The following is a 23,585-nucleotide window of genomic DNA, read 5'->3' as shown; positions in this document are numbered from 1 at the left end:
CCCTGCAGCCCAGTACTCACAGCATCAGTCTGGCCCTACAGGTGTAAATTGGTGCTGAGACCTGTCCTTACAGCCAGTGGGCAGAGGCACAGCTGCAGCACAAGGCAGGCGGTGAGTTGTGTGGTGGTACCTGGGGATGCTTCTCCACCTCAGCAGGTGGAGCTCTGTTGTAAGGGATGTGACCTATTTTAAAAGTGTTTCTGGCTTTTAGCTGCAGTGAATGCCCAATTCATAGCTTTTCTGTAGGGGAGCTCTGATTGCAGTTGACATCCTTTGAGTGCTGCCTTTCCTGGGAAACCAGTGCATTCACCTCGGCAGCTTCTATTTCCAGTAAGGTGCAGCCCTGACTCACTTCTTGTCAGACATAAGTATTCTCTGTACAGATGTTGACAGCTGTATTTGCAGGAGGAAGAAGTATCGGAGGTTGCTTGGGGTGCACGTATGTGTCATGGAGTTCAGCGCTGGCTTCCTGTTTACTGCTGCTGAGTGAGGATTGGGGCTTCAGCCAACAAAGGGGCAAGAGCATGGCCCGTGGATTTGCTGTTGTACAGCTCTGCAGCTGCTGCTCCCCTGCCGTCCTCAGCTCCTGGCATGGCTGCAGCGTGGGTGCTGTTTGCAGCAGTGCAACCCCTGTGCTGGCTGGCAGTCGCTTTCTTTTCGTGCTGCTGACAATAGTTTCCAATGCGCAGCCAAGTTAACTGAGCTGTGCGTTGGCACTGGAGCTGAGGAGTGAGGTTTTGTCGCAGTTCTTGAGGCTGGAGGCTTTTTGGCAGAACTGGGTTAAGCTGGGCCTGTATGGGCTGTGAAAATTGAGATAACTTTTGGTTGTTGGCCTATAGGGAAGCAGGGCTGACCTGCTGTGTGTGCTCTGCCTGTGGACTCAGCAGGAGAAGGCAAAGCAGTGCCTGCTGGTTTGTTGGTGCCAAACCATTGCAGCAGTGTGATGCTCCTGAATCCAAAGCATACAAAGAGGGAGGGAGGGCTGCAGCTGAGCAACGTCTGCTCCTGTGCCTTTCTAAGGGACTGAAACAAAGCTATGGTTGGAAAGTGAATGGTGAGGATTGGCCATAAACTGTTATGAGATTGCTCTGGCTGATAGTAAGCTGCTGTAAACTTTTATATGGTAAAGGTACTCTTAGGAACGCTAGTAGACTCCTGAAAATGTAATATTACATGATGAATAATATGAACTCATTTTTTTACTGTCCACAGACCTTCTTATCTCCTTCGATTTCAAAGACTTGCACTTGTTATTCTGAAATATAAAGTATACGTGACTTGATTTCTTTTACAGCTTTTGTAAGCTGTGTGATACTCATAAGATGATTTCACTGTTAAAGGGGAGACCACAAAGTTACCATGCAACAGCAACGCGAATGGGACAAGCAGGTGCTCCCTAAAGAGATGGATCAGTGAATCAGATAGGCATGAGATGATTCAGCCCTACCAAAATTTAGGAGAAGCATTAAATTGGGTTGGTAAACCAGAAGATGTGTAAGACTTTCTAGGCAGAAAAATAATTAGACTGCCGGATTGAAATTGTTGTATGGGGTGGGATCCCGTTCACTGCCCCAGCTCTGTATCAGGTGCTAGCCACAGTAGAGTCCATCTGAGTACAGGTAAGTGTAATTACAAGCCTCGGTCATTCTGTGACCAAACCATCAGTGAGATGGCTTTGAAATCTGCAGTGTAAACTCTAACATCCATAACACAAATGGGACTCCAGAAAAGGAAAACAAAGCTCTGCTGCTCAGTGCTGTACGCCAGAGCCGTGACGTGTCTTACTACCTTTGAACCTGTTGACACAGCTCTGAGGCCAACGAGTAAAACTTACTCAGTTTATCTGGTTGGTTAAAAATAGCCTATGTATTTGTTCAAGAGATTGAATGATTGGAATGCAAATATTTCGTTTGCTTGACATGACAATACTAGGATATGGCTGTAGTTGACAGAAGATGTGCTCCAGCGGTTCTCTTGATTGTGACGAGCACACCCTGCCAAGCCATAGCGCTCACAGTTGAGTTGGACGGTGGATATTCATCAAGTTCTCTGCTGAAAAAGCTGTTACAGCTTTCACTGCAATGAGTCCCTAATCTCTGATAGTGTCTTGAGGCACTGTGCTGGTTTGTCTGATCTGATCAGCCCAGGTGTGTGCAGGCGGGCTGGCTGCTGACGTCAGCTGCTTTGGTGATGGTGGAGGAGTGGACTTGATGTACAGGTTCCTTCCCAGCCCCTGTTCCTGCCTAACAAGCTGCGTGTGGCAAGGTCTGCCTCTGCTTAAACACTGATTTGTTGGTTACTTTTGTTGTCTTGAGAGATTAAAACAAGCCTAGGTGAGCAGCACGGTGTTCAACTATTTCAAACTGACACAGCTGTTAGATGAGCCTTTAATTGCAGCAATTGGCAGACTGGCCTTCATAACACCACAGCTATTCCATATTGGAGATATGGAAATATCAATATCAGAGAGCTACTGCAGGTCATCCTTTTGGTCACCTTGTTGTTTGGCAAAGCTCAAGTTGTCTACCAAAGCCTCCTAAGCAGCTTCATCTGGCTTTCACTGATTGGCTTCCTCTATTTTGACTCACTTCTGCTCATGTGTTTATTTGATTTTTAGGAAGAAACAATCCTGCAGCTGTGTAAAATGGTTTTCTTTTTTCCAGCTTTAACTCTTTTGTTACAGTTTTGGATCTGAGAATAAGGACCAGAGTGAGCAAAGGGCAGAGCAGACTCCTTCATCGGCTGTTGCCTGTGTTGCTCATCTCTGGGAGAGGAGCAGTACAGCCATGCTCAACTCTTTAAGGATACTTTTCAGGCAGAGACTGAAAATAAAACAGTTTCAAGATCTGTCACTGTGGTTCTTTGTAATGGTCATTTTCTGCACCATTTTCTGTCCTTCCTGTTTCTCTCGTGCTCACAGCTGCGCTGGCTGGCCCTTGGTATGCCTGATCCAAAGGAGAGGTCCTTGGTGCATGGTTGCAGCCTGTAGCACTGTAGCCCTGCAGGGATCTGAGGCTAAGCTGCTCCCTGCACTCCCCAGCAAGGCCTGGCCGTGGCCAAGGGCTGAGAGCAGAAACGAAGCAGTAGGAGGGAGACCTCAGTGTTGTCCATCGCTTTGCTCTGACAAGGCCATCAGCCAGCTGGAGCTCAATCCTCTGACTAATAATAACAACAGTGTTTACTGCTATTTCACAGATGTACTCTGCTGATCAGTCAATAATAAAACAGTAATTGCTATGTGTTTATCACAACAGATGAGCAATAAGAAACTGCATTTTCCACTCATTAAAGTGGTGTCTTAACAGCGTTCAGTCTGTCATTTCCAATCACACGTGCCTTGAAAGATACATGCAGGTGTGAGTGTGCCACCATACCCACTTGGCAAGTGGGTGCTCTGTGACAGCACAGCACTCCCTTGTCCCTGCATCTGGGCCCTGTCCCCAGCTTTGGTGTTTTGTAACACCCTGTGCTAAGCCAGTCCCTCTTCCAGCTTGTCTAAACTTAGAACATCTTTTCTATGTGCTGTCCAAATAGTTATGATGGTTAACATAGTTTGAACCAGGATAGTCCAGTAACTTTCCGTGGGAATTTCTCTGTGTTGGAAAGCTCCTTATTGTTCATTTTCACCATCTCTCCCATGCACGTTTGGAAAACCAAACATTTTTTTTGCTTAAGTGTTATTGCAGTGTTAGCCTGAAGACTTTCAGCAATTAAGTAATAGTTCCTCCTTGCTGTGACTACCTCTGTTAAAACATTTACCCTCTGTTTCTGGCTGCTTCCAGTGCTGTGACACTTGTCTTTCTGTAGGTCGGTCTCATGTCCATGGCTTCCCATAGCACCTCTTGGGAACTCCTTTGCAAGCAAACACCTGTGTATAAATTATCATCAGCAGAAATAATCTGTTGCGGAGCAAATGTGTCTTCAAATGTAGGTGGTAGTTTGCATGAGATAACAGAAATTGTAATGCACCTTATATTGGGTAGAGAGAGGTGTAGTGCTGTCTGTGGGAGCAACACCTCTAACTTTCCAGACCCAGAAGCACCTTTATTCCTGGTTGTCGTAGGGCTTCATACTGTGTAGAAAGACCAGCTGTAGCCCTCAGTGAAGGAGAGCCATGTTAGAGTTAGCAGGTAGCATTGCCACCTCATGCGTGTACTGGGAGGAAGGAGGTGGAGAGGAAAACTGAAGGTAAATATTTCTTCCCATTGGTGACTTTTGCAGTGCTGGGGGAGGTTCTCCCAGAGTCACGTTCTGCCTGAGGGGCACAGCAATGCCATCTGGGTGGATGTTATTGTGCATTACATCAAATAAAGGCTGGGTGTTAGAAGAAATCTCTACTCCAAAGAGCAGTCAGCTCTGGCATAGACTGCCCTGGGGGTTGGCGGCCACCGTCCCTGGGGGTGTTCAGAGCTGTGGGGATGTGGCACTGAGGGACGTGGGCAGTGGGTATAGGGGGTGGGATGGAGGTAGATTGGGGATCTCAGAAGACTTTTCCAGCCTGAATGATTCTATGGTTCTGTCTTCTCCATCCAGAATGGTACGTTGTGTTCTGGCTTTGGGGTTACCATTACAGCAAGATGATTTTAGCTTAAAAACAGGAGAGCAAAGAATGCAGAGAGGGGTGAGAGACTTTTAAGGCCAAGTTACTCTTGCTGTTGGTAGCAAATCCAAAATCTGCTGTGAAATTGGATGGTTTTGCAAGTGCATTATAGAAAGAATGTTTATTGGTTTGTAGATGTCTTTGGTGGTGGTTTTGCTCTGTGCAGAAGGACAAAGATAACTGGTAATGTTTTGTTTGCTTTTGTTTGTAGCCTGTTTTGAATGGTGGGCCCTTAAGAGTGAGCTTTAAAATTATCTTCTCACCACATTAAAACAAAAGAGAAAAGAAGAAAAGTAAAAAAAAGCAAACCATCAAAAAACACTTACTAAAGTGCAAAGCCACCGCAGGAAGCCTGTGAGTACCAGAAATCTTTGCAACTAAAACCATCTGGGGAGTTCTTACCATGTGCAGAGTAGATGTTGACCAAATGTTTAAAACTGTTGATGCTTTTATTAGTAATTTAATTGCAGTAGGTTAGTGGCGTGTCCTTTTGACCCAGTGGCAATGCAGAGGGATGCTGATGGGTTAGCTCGTCCTGAGGGCTGCTGTGATTGACTTGAGGTTGCTCCTCGCTGCCAGGAATTCCTGCTGCCCATTCCCGCTGCTTTGGAGGTTCTTTTGGGCGTCTCAGCCCTATTGAAGGATGATGCTGGGCAAATCCCTCCTTTGGGTAAGGAACCTTTGCTGTGGCAGTTCCCCTTCATCTAAGATGCATACATGCATACGGTGCTCAGACATGGGGTTCATAGCGGGGCTGGGTACCCCTTGGTGTCCCCATGTGCAATCCAAGCTCAGGGCAGGAGGAAGGAAGGGGCAGAGAGAACTGGGGCGTGGGGCTCCATTTTGTGACTTGAAAATGAAAAAGGTTAAGAACGTCTGTAGCTGCCTCAAGGAAGTGGCTGCGGGGCTGACCGCAGGAGAAGTGACCCAGCGTGGTTCCTGTGCTGGGAGCTTTGCTCAAGCGGGCTGTGAGCAGCCGGGGGCAGTCAGCCAAGGGCAGCTCTGCAGTAGCTCTGTGGTCACCATGAAGTCCCAGCCTCTTTGCATGCTTTACATACTCACGAACCAGAAAGCTGCAGCATGTGTCAAGCCTGCTTACTCATCCCCTTGGTGTTTGGAGAAACTGCTGCTAATTCTGCCTTGTGCTAGAGGCAGCCAAGTTGCAGACCCGCTCTAGTTGCTAGGGTAGGTGCTGGTTGCCTTGGTAAGTCATTTAATTTCTCCTCTTTTGGCTTGCAGGAGAGGCATGCTGATAGTTTTCAGGTGCTGTTAAACCAGTCTGACCTTTGCTAGGTATCAGCTGTTCACTTGTTTTGGTTTGATTCTTACTAGAGATCTAAGGCAGGATCGGAAGTCCAGCTTCCCCCGCTGTAAACCTAAGGTTTCTTTCTTTGAAAACAAATGAAATGTCATATTCCCTTGTTGAGGATCACCAGTGGATCACAGAGACGGCCATGAAGGGGTGGCCATCTGGAAGGCGATGGACAACCCGAGTGCTTCGCCTCCATCCTGGAGGCTGCGTAGGAGTGCCTCTGGTCACTCCCACATCAATATTCTGGAGCAAAAGGGCCCTGGATCACCAGGGTGCTTTCTGCAGGAAGCAGGGAGGTGCTGAAGGTCTATACAGGTCCCAGCACATTGTTGGACACTGAGTCCCCCCCTGTACACTTGAGATGCCCTGACATCCACAGCAGAGAGCTGCATGGTGACCTTGGCCCCCGTAGTCTTTCCGCTGGCAGGGAGGAAATGCTGCACATGCTTTTGTGGCTTTTCTTCCATTCTTTCTCTGTTCATTTCCACTCCCACCTTTCTGGCAGATCTGTGCAACACCTACGGCGTGTTTTCCTCTGCAGCACACCCTTACCACTTGCTCAGCCAAGGGAAAACAGGTTTGGAGATCTTTGCCACGCCAACTGATTTTCGTGCAAGCTTTTCCACGCATCAGAACTGAACTTCAGGAAACCCCTCTAATCAGTGCTGTGCCACCAGGAAGAGGCTGAGTTTCCTGAAGATGTGCTTTGCTGCTGGAAGATGGCGTGGCTCCTTGCCAGAGTGCTTCCATCACCTCTGAGAGGTGCAGACAGAGGGACAGCAGTGAGTGGTGGGGGAGAAAGCGTAGAATAGGAAAGGGATCGTTAATGTCATTCCCCAGGCAGAAATAAAAACAGGCTGTCCATCCTCTTTAAGCCTGGAATCCCCCTCCAGTTCCATTAGCATCAATCTTAGTAATAAGGCTCTTTTTTAAAAGTGATTAGTTTATGGGAAGAAAATAGAAAACTTTTATCTAGTTTGTGTGTAGAAAGTTTGGAAGTATTGGCTACACAGTAGTGACACCAAACTCATGTCATTGTGTGGTAGGTTTCCAAAATGGGTCAAAACTTGAGACGACTTCCTTCCAATACTTCAAAGTTGCTCGTCAGCAGGAGGGAGACTGATTTTTTTTTTTTTTAATATGGTCTAGTAGTGATTGAGCAAGGGGCATAGCTTTAAAATAGGGGATTTAGGTTAGTGTTAGGAAATTCTTTACCCAGAGGACAGTAACGTTGGTCTGAGAGGCTGTGGATGCCCCATCCCCGGAGCTGCCTGAAGCCAGATTGGATGGGATCCTGGGCAGCCTGATCTGCTGGTAATGCTGTCTGTGGCAAGGGGCTGGAACTGGATGGTCTGTAAGATCCCTTCCAACCTGAGCAGTTCTGCGATTCATGAAACTGGCACTGGTTTAGCTGAGAGGTGTTTAATATTGACAATAAAAGAATATCATAGCAGATTATATAATTTAAAGCTGTTACTACACCAGAAACAGTGGATGAGAAAGGATTTAATACGCATCTAGGTTTTAGAAGAAGCAAGCTATAAACATTGCTGGTCACTATTCCTTCCATACTAGCCCAGCCAGCAGATGCCCAGTGGGTGTCCAAAGGGTTGTTAGGCTGGAAGGAGAGAAAATGTGACTTGGTTTGTGTGCATGCACGCACATCTACAGCAGCACTTACAGACAGGACGATAGCAGTGGTAAACGAGCACACAGCTTTATGGGCAAGCTGAAAAAGTCCTTCCCACGTACGTGACATCACAAAATTCAGAGAAGTTGTTGAAATTGAGTTGGAAGAGCACAGGAAATGAGCACGGCTGGTTCTCAGTGTGACGGTGAGTTGAGTGGGTTCTTAAAGAGCTCGGTCTGGTCTGAAGGAGTTGTGATGTGAAGGCGATAGGAGTCAGCAGCCTCTGCTGTTCAGAGGCAGATGGCCGAAAATGGAAATGTAGAACATCTGGTAATGTCAGTGTGCGTATAGCGAGGGCTGGCCGACGTACCCGATGGTGGGCACCTTGTTTTTCAGTTCTAAGAACTTTGCTGCACATTAACATTAACTTTTTGCTGAAAATTTCCACCCTGTGCTCTGTCAGCCCGATGTTTAAAGCAAAATGTACAACATACATCAGTCATGTCGCAGAATGAATAGCATAGAGAAACCCAAGGGGAGTTGGGAGCCTTTGTAGGACAAAGGTTGCTCAGGGAGGGCGGCGCTCGGCAGCATGGTACCCAGATTTGGGATTTTATTGTGCTGCTTGGTCACTGCTGCTTGTCCTGTAGTCCTGTCCTTTATCCTTGTGGTTAAGCAGAGCACTTGGGTTTGTTTTGGATGTGTCATGTAGAGCAATCTAATAGCTTATGCTACATGAGCAGGATGCCCCATGCTGTACAGCCTGTGCTCTGGTTCTTTATTGCTGCCTTGAAAAGAATAATTTGAGAACTTTCCAGCTGACATGAACTATTATTACTACAAAACGGCACGCTCCGTTCACTTGAGGAAAGCCTACATGTTGGTTTCCGAGCATAAGCAACCATAAACATCCCCTGCAGTGTCCTTTTCATGAAACAAGAAACTAAACGGGCTGCAAGAGAGAAAAAGAGGAAGAACGTGGAAATGGTGCACAAAACTGGTTCTGGTTTAGGCAGACCCTATCTGGGATTTTCCATTCCTTGCTTTTTAGAGACTTCGCCTTGAAACAGGCGCTCCATGTCCTGTTTGCTCCTCGAAATGTGTAGGAAGCAAACCTGTGTTTCTGAGCCCAACATGTCTCAGAGCACAGGTTGGCCTCCGCTTGGGTGTGGATGTGAGCCGGGTGGGTAACTTCTCAAAGCCTGCAGAGGTTTCATTTGCTTCCTTTGCCTGGGCCAGTCTTACATTCACGAGTCTGTTGCTAACGTAGGAAGCCAGAGCAATGGGAATCTATAGCTTTCTTTGAACTCATGCGGGATGAGATTTATTAATGCCCAGTGGAGCTTGGAGCTGGTTTATGTGGCGTCCGACATCTTGAAGTGCTTCCCAGCTGACAGTTTAATCTCCATTTCCTTATTCAAGGAAGAGGTTTCTTGTGCATCTCGGTATTTTCATAGGGCTTAGGCTCTCAGCGGGTACAGGACATGTCAGCCTGGCAGGAGATGTCCATATGCTGGCATGGATGGGGAAAAGCCACGACATCATCTGGTCAGGGACAAATTCAGAGTATTTATTTCCCTTTTCCTTCCTTGACCTTTGAGGCATACAGAGGTTGAAAGTGGTTGTTCAAGTGTTGTGTGTTTGTCTTTTCTCCTTAGAAGTGCCAGGAGTGTTGGGCTCCATTGCGGTGTGCTGAGGAGAATTGGCTGCAGCAGGCTGTAGGGAGGAATCGGAATTTCTCAGCCAGCAGTTATCAGTTTTTCTTTGTCTTAATAGTTTAAGACCAGAAGCAAACCAATTTTGAGCAACCTGATACCAAAATTTTATGAGGGTCTCATTTGTGTATGAGAAAAAAAGGTTTGTGTGGGGTCCAGGTCTGCTCGTTGACCCACGCCGAAGAAATGAGATGTCAGTGCTGGCATTGGGCGGTGTGGTGTTTTCTATGTGCTTGTGCTCACAAAGATGGTTGATCCCCACGTGAGAAGGACAAACTGTTGTCCCCCTGTGCTGGTGGGTGCACTGAGCTGGGAATTGGCTCCCCCCAAGATAGGGCATTTCACAAGGCCGGTGAGTATGTATGTATGCACTGGTCAGCATTTGCAATGGCCAAAGCAGCCTTTTGCTGTGGGGGTTGCTGGGAGATGGAGCTGCAGTGCAGGATGAGACCCACAGGGCATGGTGTGAAATGAAATGAGGGCTCGGGGGGGCTGCTGTCCTAAGCTCACCAGCAGAACACGAGGGGGAGAGTTTGGTGGGGTTAATGCCTGGGGCTGGGGATGTGCTGCTGCTCAGAGAAGGAACATCTTCCCAATGGAGACTTCTGGGACACTCTTTAGGTTATGTTTGTTAAAAGATGCATTCCTGGCACTGAATACAAGACTATCTGAGAGACTTGTTGGTAAACAGCAAGCTAGAAATTGGACATTGGTTTGTTCTCTTTGTCCTCAGAAGAGTATTGGGATGAAGCAGTGCCTATGGTTCTCTTGTGTTCTGGGAATCGCTGCCGTGATTGGGAAGCAGCACCAGCTATTAAGCAAACCCAAAGAACGCTGTGTTGAAAAGCAGCAGTTTAGATTTATGGATCTGCAAGAAGGCAGCGGTTTTACATTTCCCTTCACATTTTAAAGCCTCTAGGCAATCTTTGTAATGTTATGCCCACACAGACATTAAAATACAGTGAGTTTCAATTGTCAGATACGTCGTTTAACAGAGAGTATTTTCATTTAGATTACAGCTCCGTTCTCAACCTTTTGCATTTAAATTTTCTGGTGCTGTGCAGAAATAATTACCAGCTTGCTTCCATGTTCCAGTAATCACACTCTCAATTACTTCTTCTCTGTATCATTGCTGAGAAAATGTGCACGGAACCTCAAATTTAGCATTAAAGTGGCACGGATGGGTTGATATTTCCCTGGTTTGCTTCAGGCGGTAGCAGTGAGCTGTAACGTTGGGTGGGAGTAGTTTTGCAAACCAACTCCAGAATACTGAGGTTGTTTATGGTCTTAGAAAAGGCTTAAAAACCATAGGAAGGTGTTCCTGCTGCCAGAGGCATGGGAGTTACTGCGGTGTCCCACGTGAGCAAGGGGAGATGCCAGCCTTGCTCTGATACTTCCTCATCCTCCATCACTTGACCAGAGCATCTTCCACAGGGCAAAGGAGAGTAAAACAATAAATAAAGGACAAAACCCAATACTTTGGAAGGAGGGGATGGGGGAGAATTAGAGTTACCAGTATTCAGTTCAAAGTAGGAAGAAGGAAGAGACTTGTCAAGCCATGAAGCAAAGGGAAAAATGGTTCTTTGAGTCACAGCTGAGGGCTGCCATGGGTATGGCACCAGGCAGATTGCTGATGCTCTGAAAATACACAAAGATATTAAAGTGGCTGAAGCTTTTCCCCTGGGTTTGTTTGCCTCTCAATCTGTGCATCCAAAGAGGCAAAAGAAGTGAGCAGATTTGCGTGAGCTGCAGGATGCACCTCTAGGTGCTCAACCAGACTGCAGTCTACTAATGGAAAGATCCCATCGAATTGATTGCAAGGGGCTTTTTGTCAGCCTGACTGTATGTTTTGTGCCTCAAATTCTGTACTAATTCCTGACTTTTTTTTTCTCCAGCCAGACACGAGTTACCCTTGGAGAGCGTGAAGATAATCTGTTTCAGTTGCGTTGAGGATCAGACAGACACATAAATGCAGGTGTGTTGTGTTCTGAGGTTTGGCTTTGCTTGGTTTTCGGTGGGAGGGTTATGTTTGTAAACTGCAGAACTGGTGGTTTGGGCTTTTGTCACTGATTGAGCTGAAGTTTAGTAAAAAGTGGAACACGGACCCCATAATAGCTGAAGTCTGTGGTCATCCAGCTCCTTTCTGCTCTTTCTATTTAAGTACCAGCCACAAAATGCCACGCGCCTTTCCTTTCGAGTCACAGCTCCCTTGGATCCTTCTTGGCAGTGTGAAAGCGATGTCATTAAACCTCCTTAGTGCTACTTTTACCCATGGGGGGGAGAGAGGTAAATATAAAAACAGCTCTCCAGTAAAGCCTGTTTCACTGTGATACCTCAGGTATATTAAAATAAAAACCAAAGGCTGAGAGGGGAGAAAGCTTTCAGAAATATTTGCATGATTGTAAAAACAGAAGCTAACTTTTTTTAAGGGAAATGTTCATGGTACTGTTTATATTAGCCAGCCTGGAGTACTCAGTAATTGTTTCCCAGCCAGTTAGGTGCTTAAGGATGTGAAAGTTATTCCTGCTTTATGGTAAGAAAATAAACCTTTCAGAATAGCTGTATAGAATAACCACCAGAACTTGAGCTGTTACCAGAAACAGAAGAACCATGGAGATTTCTTGCTTCACTTTTCCTCTCATTTATGAAAAGGGCTGGGTTTGAATTATCAGGTTGCCCATATGAGAAGCTTGAGGAATGCTTTGCCTACCCTGTCACAGTATTCACTAGCACCAGATCTGTGTACTGACAGGGATTTTCACAAGAAGGAAGGATGAACCAAAACTTAGAGCCAAACTTAGCTCTGAATTTTTTGCCTTTGAGCAATCTCTTATCTATGAATTGGATTTTATTTATTCTGTGACCTAAATAGTCTATTTTCAGCCACATTTTTTTTCTTTTGTTTAATGTGGAGTACTTGCTACTGAGCTAGCAACTAGAGGCATGGAACCAAATCAATCACACTCCTTCATCATGTTTTCTTTCACTGTTTTTCCTCTGCTTTCAGTATCTAAACGTAAAAGAAGACTGCAAAGCCATGGCTTTCTGTGCAAAAATGAGGAGCACGAAGAAGAGCGAAGTAAACTTGGAAGCTCAGCACCAGGGCTTAGAGGTACTCTTCTACCTGCAAGATAAAAGCCCCATTTGTTATACCAGTGGCGAGTTTACCTCTGAGGAGCTGTGCATCGAAGCTGCCCAGAAGTGCTGTGAGTATATGGGTTTTGTATGAGTTTTCAATGACAAGGCTGACAGTATTACAAGTGATACATCCTTCTCTGAGCATAAGTCAGTGATCACAGGAAAAACATGCATGGTACATTGTTTAGGATGGAAGTCTTTGCCAGGGGCTGCTCTGGCAGTTCTTAAACTGGTCAGAGTAGAAGAAATGGAAGAGGCTTTCCTGAGATTCATGTAACATGATTGTCTCCCAGCCTGGCTTCTGGCAGATACTGGTAGTTTTCTTTTAGTGGGATGGAATCAGGCTTCTTTTAGGAGGACACAATATACAAATAAGTTACATAAGGGTGTTTTTACCTATGACACTAGTTGGTAAGCCTGTGAGGTCTGTTCCACGTTATTTTGGAGAGGGCTAATGAGAGAAAATCCATCCATTTGCTGCTTTCCCAGTTTTAATTTTCTCATTTGTTGCCTAACACTCCTTTGTAAAGTTACAATATCTGTAGTATTAATAACTCTCCAGTAAGGTTTACTGAACTTTGTACAATTGTGGTCATACAGAAATGCATGATGAAAATGTCCTGCTTTGTCACTCTGTTCCTTGACCCAGCAGAATAATATTTAATTATTCAATTGGAATCAGCAGGTTTAATCTACGTTTAAACCTTAAGAATGTAGGTTTCAGTGTGCTTTTATATTTACAATCCTGAGGTTCTTTTCTTTGTGTCATTCCTCCTCCCCCCGAAGTCCAAATGTTATATTCCCCAGGCTTCCTGGAACACCAATTACTATTCAGTGATCTGGGAGTGGTAAAGCTGGCCGTACAAACAGGCTACCTGCATGCTGCTGGGCATGTGTAGCTTCCAGTGTTTTCCTTTCCCATGTCACCTTGGTTCTTCTGACATTGAGTATCCTCCAGTTTATTTCCCTAGTTACTTCTCTTCCATTCTAAAGAGAGGAATGATGGGAATCTGAAGGACAGATCTCATCAAATAAGCGCTCATATTGCTTTTGAATAGTTTCGATGAAAATGAGGAGTGCTTAAGGCACACCTGTTTGTGTCAGCATGTGAGAACTATGAGCTGCTGCTGTTTATAGAGCTGTGAACCCATAGGCTGTGCAATTGCTGCCAGTAATTTCTGTCAGAAATTTAAAACCTTTAAAGAAGTGACTTTAGGTGAGCTTTCCTTTAGAGAACTTCCGTCTGCCTCCTCTTGGCCTTTGCTAAGTCCATGGCAGATGCTGTGAGGTACAGAAGTTTCACCCATTTCAGCAAGCTGGTGATGCTGGTCTCTGCTGTAAGTCACAGCTTGGGTAGTTACACCTCTGCTGGCATCTGTGTGCTGCTGCTTGACCTGCAGAAAGCTGTGGCTGCCCAGCCCCATCTGCTGTCAGCTTCGCCATTAGGTTATTCAGGTTTGATTTCCTTGTCTTTGCTTTTGCACTCTCTCCCCAGTTTGAAACAGAAATGGTTTCACTGAGTTCTGTAGGTCTCTGCCATTGGCCCTGATTCAGAAGGGCACTTAGGCACATGTGAGGAGCAGAGCTGCTTGCCCAGACAGGGCTTTTGCACAAAGGTACTGCCTCCTGCTGAACAGGAAACAGGAGCAAGGAATTGAAACAGCCGTACCTCTGTAAGGAAACCATAGCCTGCTTCTCTCTGGGGTGGTGTAAGTGCAAAGGTTAACGCAGGTCAGCCCAGACCTACCAGTTGAAGTCTGTTCCTTGTTGGAAAACCCTCTGCTGAATTAACAGTGAACGGAAAAATGACATGTTATGCTTTGTGCCTCTTTGCTGATGAGAAGGCAGTTTTGAATATTTCCCTAGAACCTTCTCTATCAACGATGGGAGCAGAATTTATTAATCAAGTAAAACTGCGAACAAAGTTGTTCTCTTAAAACACCCATTTCTGTGATCTGGAAAGGGTGACATTTTTTAAGACTTCTCTACAACTTTGGGCCTTGGCAAAATCACAGCTTCAGTATACATTTCATGCTTGGAACAGATGAAATGTCAGACAGTTTAGTACCTGATAAAACCAGTGGAGTCAACCAGTACACAGTTTGCATCTTCCCTTTAGTCATTTACTCTGAAAGGGTGGTCAGGCACTGCAGTGGGCTGCCCAGGGAGGTGGTGGAGTCACCAACTCGAGGTGTTCAAGGAACGTTTGGACGTTGTGTTGAGGGACGTGGTTTAGTGAGAGCTGTTGGTGATGGGTGGATGGTTGGATGGGGTGATCCTGTGGGTCTTTTCCAACCTTGGTGATTCTATGGTTCTATGATTCTATGTCTTTCTAATGCTTGTTTTAAACTCATCCTAGTGTCAGTTTCTTTGTGTGGTATAGGTTGCACGATCAAATGGTTGCCTTATGCATTTGTGTTTTTGGAGTGTGCATGTATTTGGTAGCCTTGTGAACTGACGTGCTTCTTTACTTTCCTCTGACAGCTATATCTCCTCTGTGCCATAATCTCTTTGCACTGTTTGATGAGAACAGAAGGCTCTGGTATGCACCAAACCAGGTCTTTAAGATAGATGAAAAAACATCGCAACGGCTCTATTATCGAATGAGGTAAGTGCAGAACATCTGAAAAATGACCACGGGTTTTCTTAACAATACGTAGTTGCTCTTACTCATACTACTGAGCTCACTGAAGAAGCTAAAAAGCAAAACCAAAAGCGACAGCTTGCCCTTCACACCACAGATAAAAAATTAACAGGAAAAGCTTAAAACGTCTCCTGATTTTTTTTGTCTTTGTGATATAACCTTGAAAACACACCAGAAGTTGAAAACCACGAGAACTCATATTCACGAAGCTGTAAGTGACTGAACTGAAAAAAAAAAGACTCAGAAATGTTGTTTTATCATCTTAGTATTTTGCATGTTTCCATTGCTGTTTGAAGGACTCATAATGAGCTGTCCTTCTCCTGAAGTCAATAGGAATTTTGCTGTTAGCTTGAAAGGAGAAAGCAACATGCTGTCGCTTTTGATATTCTCCTGGAGGTCTGTAGGGGAATCCATGTGGCCTAACTGGGGGTGGCAGTTATTAGACTGCAGAAAGGACCAGAAAATCCAAACCGTTTTTGGTGGGATCTTTGTCCTTCATGCGTACCGTCAGGTTGAACTTCAGCAGTTAATCTTAAAGCATAGCACATACTTTGCTGAGATGTGTGGGGCATCTTCCTAAAGCAAGTCCACTGGTCATCATATTTTTGTCTGTTCTTTGAGGTACAACTGTACTTTATGTCCTCATGGGATGGTGTAATGCTCAGGCTGTACATCCAAACTGTTCTTTGGGCTTGTTGGAGGATAACAGCCCCTTTCCTTATGCAGAGAGCTTTGTAATCATGATCTTTTAACTGTGAGGTATTCCACTGCTGATTGCAATCTGTGCTAGACCAGAATTGTTGTTATTATTGGATGAATTGTCACAGGGAAAAATTACCCACCGTTAACAAAACGATCTTTGCTTTTCAAATAATGATGGTACTGATACCTATATTGAAAGAGGAAAAAGATACTATAGTCTTCCCTTTTTTTGTACCACTGTCTATTAGCCGCATTAAGGACTTAATGTCAGCTTATCTTGGATTTAAACAGCTGTGATTAAGTTGTGCAGATAAACAGCACACAGTAATGGGGTTGAGTGACTCTAAAGAAAGCTGGGAGGACTCTAATGGCCTCTTACAGAGCATTAAGTGCCCTTCCTTGCTTTAAGAGCAGTCAGATTAACAGCATACCGATAATAAAAAAGATTCTTGGTACAATCTGGGCCTGGGATGTCTTCCCTGACATGGAAATTTTTGATGCATTCTGCTTTGCTCTGCAAAAGAAAAAAACCCATATTTTAATCCTGTCATTAGGAACTCAACGCTTTGATTAACTCAGTTCTTACGTAAATGGTTTCTGCTGTGCCTACTGTTGGCATGCTTCTGCTGCAGGTGGGCGAGGAGTACTCGCTCCAGCTCCTTCCATTGGCACTGCAGCTGTTACAGCCCTATCAGATGTTAACGACATGGGCAGAATGGCTTGACACTGAACGTCGTTTTCTGGATCCATTTAGTTTTTAGTTCTACGTTAACACAGAGTGAAGCCATGGAAAATGCATTGGTAGTTCTGGTGGTTTGTTTTTTAAGCTCTGGAGTTGGGATTTGAAGTTTGGCAGGAGGCTCTCTTTTGTCTGATGTACTTTATGCATGAAAACGGGCAAACTTTAGGCCAATAATTTGTATTAAAAGTAATTTCATATGCTTTTAGAAAGAGATTATATAAATGAAGGTGCTAAAATCTAGATATTCCAGTCTCCCCAACGGTGCTGAGCATCAGTGAAGTGGGGTTTTCCTTTCTTTCATTTGTGACCATTGTGTGCCTTGGCTTGGGCACCTGAGCCGGGTAGGGCTGAGCACTGAGAAATGAGGAACAGCACAGGATTGTGAAACTCCTCTGAATGAATTTTGTTTATTCAGAGCTCTGCAAGAGGCAGAATTCCTTTTGAGAAAGGAATACAGCTTGGGATTTTTTAATAGCCTGTCAAATTGTGTAGAGTCATTCAGAGGCAAATCAGTTTTACGTGGACAGCCTCATTTCTGAGATGTCATTACACTGATAGATGTGACTTAGCCAAGTTCTATTAACATTATATGTCTCTAAAATGAAGGTATGTGACTCAGCGTTTTGAAATGCTTTCAGATGTTGGATTTGTCTCCCACTGCTGAAAGCTTGATGTTTGGTTTCTGATGGTGTGGACTTCCCCCACCCCTCCCACCCCCCATTAAATCCGTGCCCACTGATACACTTTTCATTTTATTTTAAAAGGACTTTTCTTTTCCACTAGAATCTTTGCAACAAGCCCCATATTTCTTTCACTTGCATCGAGTGAAAAAGGAGTCTACAACAAAAGAAACCACAGTATTTTGTAACATCCTGCCTCATTAGCACACAGGGTGATGGAGGAGTTTAACTATCTCATAGCTGGACATTGTTTAAGCCAATGGTAGCAGAGCTTCTTGGCGTGCCAAAGGGACCTGAGGCACATGTTTTTGGAAATGTGGGATAGAAGAGTGCTCAGAGTCACTATAGGAGAAAGAGAAGAGCATTCCTTGGTGAGACTGAACGGATCTTGGACCTCCTTTCCAGGTCTTCTGCAGGACTTCTGAATTTGGAAGCTTGTGCTCCCATTTCTGGTTGTGAAAGTGGAATCATACAATACACAAGCCCATCACTTTGTTCAAGGCAGAGACTCTCCTGCTTTGTTTATATGGTTCCACAAACAATGGGGCAATTTGTATTGCAGCTTATAAGTGTTGTCTTAATCAAGACATTTAATAGTAAAGGAACAAGTTCTCCACTCGGTTATAAACAATGCACATAACCTTGCCCATGATTATTTCCAGGAAATACCAAAAGAATTTGAATTATTAATTATCTTCCATCTTAAAAAGGAGCATGTGAAAACAAGCTTAATTTCCTGGAGGCAGAGGTTTGCTTTCCTTTGCTTTTTGTGCCTGAACCAAAGGATTTCTGCAGTGCCTTACTGTCCTTGTTGGGAGTTTTTGGCATAGTTGTGTGTTGGTGTTCCTACCCATGCTATATATGTATGTTTTTATGGGGCGTAAAAAGGCTTCAGAAGGAGGAGGACAAAAACACAATACAATGTCTTTAATCCATAATGCTTCCTTTGATTGGTCAATTTCCCATATAGATAATGTGATGAAAGCACATAGGGCTGAACTGAAAGCACTGATTTTCTTTTGCTCTTTAGGGTCCTGTCTCTGCACTGGGGTTGATACACACTCAAGTTCCCTGTGATTTTGCTAATCACACATTTAGGCAGACTTTGAAAGCTTTAGAAGCTCAGTTGTCAGGTGGTAGTGGTAAAGTTAGATGAAGCTGGCTGTGGTCACTGTGCATCAGGAATCAGAGGAGGGCCACTAAGATGAACAGAGGGCTGGAGCACCTCTCCTGTGAGGAAAGGTTGAGGGAACTGGGCTTCTTTAGCTTGGAGAAGAGAAGGCTCCATACAGACCTCATTGTGGCCTTCCAGTACTTGAAGGGAGTGTATAAACAGGAGGGGGAATGCCTGTTTATGAGGGTGGATGGTGATAGGACAAGGGGGAGTGGTTTTAAACTGAGACAGGGGAGGTTTAGGTTGGATATGAGGAGGAAGTTTTTCCCCCAGAGGGTGGTGACGCACTGTTCCCAGGTTGCCCAAGGAGGCTGTGGATGCCCCATCCCTGGAGGCATTCAAGGCCAGGCTGGATGTGGCTCTGGGCAGCCTGGGCTGCTGGTTGGCGACCCTGCACATAGCAGGGGGTTGGAACTGATGGGCACTGTGGTCCTTTTCAACCCAGGCCATTCTAAGATTCTGTGAATGTGTCCTTTTCACCTCCCATTGTATTAGTAAGTCCTTCTGCACTGCTTGTTCTGACTACTGCTGAGTACTTCTCTGGAGTGAAAGTGGCATATTCTTTCTGAAATCCTTCCTACTTAGAGCTGAGTAATCTGCTCTGCTCTGCCCTTCTAATTTTAAGTACGTCACCATGCGCAGGGCATGAACTCTTCTAAAAGCACATTGATTCAAACCAGATTTAACTAAAGTTCACTTAATGGAACCCAGAGAAAAAACAATTTCTGGGGAAATTCAGGCAAAGATTTTTCAACAGCCTCTAACAGAGGCTTGATCTCAACAATTCCATTAATTTGCAGCAGATGCCAACTCTTTTAGCAGGTTTTTAATTAAATAGTTTTGTGTGCAGATATGAGTAAAAAGCTTATTTGCAGTGCACATAGAAGATTGACTGTGTAACTTAAAAGCTGGGTGATTGGAGTTAGTTTCTTTTTCACCATCTCCATCCCAGCCAAAGGGAAGCAGAAATTCCAGTGCAGGGCTGCTTCCAGCTGCAGCCCAGAGGGAAGCACTCAGTGTCCATAGAGGAGGAGGTTTGAAGCCCTGTAATCTTTCAGCTGAGCCATTTATCTTGGAATGCAAACACCAAACAATGCTCAATAGAGGCATATTGACTTGCACAGAGGCAGAAGAGTGAAGGGTTTTGATGTGTACCTGATTTTCTTCTGAAAGTTTAAAATAGATATCCAGTGTAAATAGAGGATTGTCCCACAATTTTTTAAGTCCATCCTTCTTTTTCTTGCAAGATACTACTTCACAAACTGGCATGGGACTAGTGAAAACGAACCCTCGGTGTGGAGGCATTCCCCAAAGAAGTCAAAGAACTCTTATGACAAGAAGCTGGCGCCAGAAGGAACCCCAATCCTGGATGCAAACTCATTGGAATACATCTTTGCACAGGTAGGGGGTTGCATGCAGGGGGTCCGTGCTGTTCCACCCACACGAAAACTATTTGATCCAGTAGGAATTCTCTGCTTTAAAAAACTATTTTCCAACTGTAATATATGTTTGACCTTACCTGTTGGTGATGGTGAGGGTTTACTTCCACATTGTGGAGAGATTTGCTCCATGAAGAACAATCTAGCCCTGTGTGGAACATGTGAAGAAACTGCCTTGCAGTCCAAGAAGGGCTAGGTTTTTACAGCACACTTTCTTTAATATTAACTATTTTTTTTAATAGAAACGCTATCATTTCGTCTGTGAAAAATTTGCTCAGGATGACTGTGGCATTTACAGTCTGACAGATGAACAGTAGTGTTACTAAATCCATGATATTGTGTCTGTTTAATGAGTCTATTTCACTGTGTGGTGTTAAAAAATTGACTCATAATGCCACTGCCACACAGCCTGCCTACGTGCAGTTCTTCTCTCCTGCTGTGCCTCCCAGCTGCTGGCAGCATGCTGCTCATTCCCAACACATGGGATTCCTATATCTGAAAGCTGTGTTCCCCATCAAAACAAAGGTTACGTACGCACCGATGGTTTTGCAAACCAGGCACTGTGGTTTCAGCAAAGGGAAGGGAAGTAGAAGATTGAAGTTGATGAAGGCTTGTGAAATGAGCAAATTAAATGCCCTGGAGAGAAACATGATTGCAGTTAGTTCTGAGTACAGCAGCCACGGAGTTCTCAGACTTTGAAATACAGTTGTGTCCTTCAGAAGTGAGATGGCATGGAGCAAACGCTTGTTTTTCTGTTGTGAAACCGCAATGTGAGTAAGGTAATGAATATCTGCAGGCAGTATTGTATCAGTGTTACCATTGGTCATCACGCTTTCTAAGACTAATAGAAAAATGCTCATGCTAGTACAGGGCACAGAGATGTCTGTGTGCTTTGACAGCCATGTATGTTTCAAACTGTCTTAAAGCTTTGAGCTGTGGCTTGAGGAATGAGTGCATGGAGTTCATAGAGAGAATCAAGTGATGGAAGGAAGGTAAAACAGAGAGGGAAGGTATTCATTGCATACAGGAAAAGTATAATGATGGTGCTAGAAGGGTGTGCTTTAGTTAATTTAAGAGAAGATGGCATCTCTTGCACAACCCTCTTCCCCTGCCCCTTCTTGTCACGACTTTCAGTTTTTGGGTGACTCTTTTGTTGTGCCATTGGTTGTTAGTATGACCAATGCCAGATGAAGTAACTTTTTTTTCTTCTTTTTGCCTCCTTTTCAGGGTCAGTATGACTTAGTGAAGGGACTGGCGCCAATCCGTGACCCTAAAAATGATCAAGAAGTTCATGAAATTGAAAATGAATGTCTGGGAATGGCTGTGCTTGCAATCTCTCACTATGCTATCAAGAAAAATGTGAAGCTGCCAGAGCTGCCCAAAGATATCAGGTAAGCTGGGATAACAGTTTTGGATATGCTGCACTTAGCTTACAAAAGGGATCTCAAGCATTTTACTTTCCAGAGTCTGACTGTGCAGGGGTTAGAAGCTCCAACACACCAGGTGCACAGTGCTTTCTGCATCCCGTGCTCTGTAAATTACTTTCAAAATGTAAGGAATTAGCACATTTCAGAATTACAGACTTAGGAAACAACCATATTAACGCCTAGCATTGCTTTTCCTTCTAGTTACAAACATTATATTCCTGAAACGTTGAACAAGACCATCAGGCAGAGGAATTTCCTAACCAGGATTCGGATAAATAACGTTTTCAAGCATTTCCTCAAGGAGTTCAACAATAAAACCATTTGTGACAGTAGTGTGTCTCCACGCGATCTGAAAGTTAAATACTTATCAACAATGGAGACTTTGACTAAATATTATGGAGCAGAAATTTTTGAGACTTCATCTCTGCTTATTTCATCCGAGAGTGAAATAAATAGATTTAATTGTGGAGACGGTGAGATCATTCCGCTCTATGAAGTCATCGTGACAGGAAACAATGGAATCCAGTGGAGGCTTAAGCCAAGTGTGAGTACCCCTGGAATTTGAGGGTTAATTGGGGGGGCATAACAACTGTTAAAAAACGATTTTCAGACGCTGTCAGACTGCTTCTATTAATCTACTTCTATCCCGATTGTGTTTGCAGTCTGTGCAGACAGAGAAGAAGAAAAAGTCTGATGGCAAAATCAAAAAGGATGAAGATAGATACAAAACCCGAGATTTGTGGAACAATTTTTCCTATTTTCCTGAAATCACTCACATTGTCATCAAGGAGTCTACAGTTAGCATTAACAAGCAGGATAACAAAAAGATGGTAAGAACCAAACCTGGATAGTTTTCCCTCCTGTGGGCAGCTCTAGTGACGTGGTATTGTTGGGCAGGAGGTGACAACCTCTCTGGGAACATCTTCTAATGAGACTCTTGAATAACAGTTAGATATGCTGTCTTCATTGCTGTACAAATGCAGAAGTGCTAATTAGAAGAGTAGCAACTTCATGAGGATGGTTATTTCTCTGCACTTGTTACTGCATACCACCACTATTTATCGGTTCCCCAAGCCTTTGGTGACCTCCTTAGCTACATTTCTCAACCTGAGGCCTTGCTAGCTACAGCTTGGGTTACCAAAAGCAGATTGAAGATGAGCTCAGTAAGGATGGTGGAGGGACCCTGGGTGAGAGAGGAAGGAGAGTGAGTTCATGGATACCCAATTTTAATGTCGTGACTGCTGGAGTTGTCCCTAGGCTTCACATCTTACATGACTGCCCTACTCTTGAATTAGTGAGGCTTCACAAAGATTAGCACAAGAGCTTGCATTACAGATCTCACATAGGACTCATGTTCTCATAGGAGAATGAAAGTTTCTAACCAGTAATAAGTGAGGAGGGTAGAGAATGGTCACTGTTGGCCTCCTGAGTGATTTTCTGTCGTGTGTCTGGACAATTTTGTACCCATTGGGAAAAAAACTGCTGGATATTGAAACCTTCCTGCAGTGCTGTAACAGAACTCTAAGTATTCTTGACTAAAATATCTTTCTCTTTTAGGAATTAAAACTGTCCTCACATGATGAAGCTCTGTCATTTGCATCATTGATAGATGGATACTTCAGACTTACAGCAGATGCCCACCATTATCTCTGCACAGATGTGGCTCCCCCACTGATTGAACACAACATAAAGAATGGTTGCCATGGACCCATTTGGTTAGTGAACTGGTTTATTTTACCCACCTGAATAATTAGTCTTCTAATTCTGCTGCATATTGAATGCATTGAGGAAGTCTGACATTTGGTAGGTTTCTGTAATGACCAGAATTAGTCATTCAGAATTGTCCCCAAAAGGCTGTAAGACAACTTATCGTCACTCCTGATTTCATGAAAAAAATCACCAGTTCTCTCCTCATCAGCTCACTTATCTATAAAGCCAATGCTTCCTCATGCGGGACTATTTTGAGACTTACTTCACTAATCATCAGTTGAGCAGACAGGAATATTTTAGGCAACCAAACGTAATCTGTCTTTACACTGGCCCTAGGAGTAGGTGGATGGATGTACAATGCTTCTGTTTATTTTTTTTACTGAAGGAATTTTTCTCCTTTCTGTCCACCATCTTGGCTTCTATGTTTTTAGATGCAGCATATAGAAAACTAGAAGAGAATTTGCATGTGCACTGTGATGGAAGCAGAGTTTCCCCACTAAGCATGCAATAAATCTTTCCTCCTTTACTCTCATGTACAAAAAAAGAAATGTGAGCGTGTGTAATGCACTCAAATTATGTTTTAATTATAGTATAAATATTTTTGAGTTGTGGGTGTATGGTTTTATTCCAAATATAGGATTACTCTCCCGTGTATTTACTAATAGGTTTTGG

General features: G+C 44.2%; 1 protein-coding gene across 4 annotated transcripts in view; it reads left to right on the top strand.

Moving 5' to 3' along the window:
• JAK1 (Janus kinase 1) overlaps positions 1-23,585 on the top strand; it is a 52,896-nt gene that overhangs the window by 14,583 nt on the left and 14,728 nt on the right. For 2 of the 4 annotated variants that reach the window (NM_204870.2, XM_025152756.3), the window contains exons 2-9: positions 11,153-11,232; positions 12,265-12,463; positions 14,880-15,003; positions 19,585-19,738; positions 21,004-21,167; positions 21,405-21,747; positions 21,866-22,033; positions 22,761-22,918. In NM_204870.2, the coding sequence (NP_990201.2) occupies positions 11,227-11,232; positions 12,265-12,463; positions 14,880-15,003; positions 19,585-19,738; positions 21,004-21,167; positions 21,405-21,747; positions 21,866-22,033; positions 22,761-22,918 (1,316 nt within the window). In that variant the 5' untranslated portion in view covers positions 11,153-11,226. Of the gene's footprint in view, positions 1-4,811; positions 4,955-11,152; positions 11,233-12,264; positions 12,464-14,879; positions 15,004-19,584; positions 19,739-21,003; positions 21,168-21,404; positions 21,748-21,865; positions 22,034-22,760; positions 22,919-23,585 lie in introns of all 4 variants that reach the window. The other 2 variants (XM_046944253.1, XM_015290965.4) reach the window with 2 other exon arrangements.

The sequence above is a fragment of the Gallus gallus genome, chromosome 8, assembly GCF_016699485.2.
Source record: "Gallus gallus isolate bGalGal1 chromosome 8, bGalGal1.mat.broiler.GRCg7b, whole genome shotgun sequence".
Taxonomy (NCBI): Eukaryota; Metazoa; Chordata; class Aves; order Galliformes; family Phasianidae; genus Gallus; species Gallus gallus.
The sequence above is the reverse complement of the archived record's forward strand: the minus strand, read 5'-3'. Positions and strand labels throughout refer to the sequence as shown.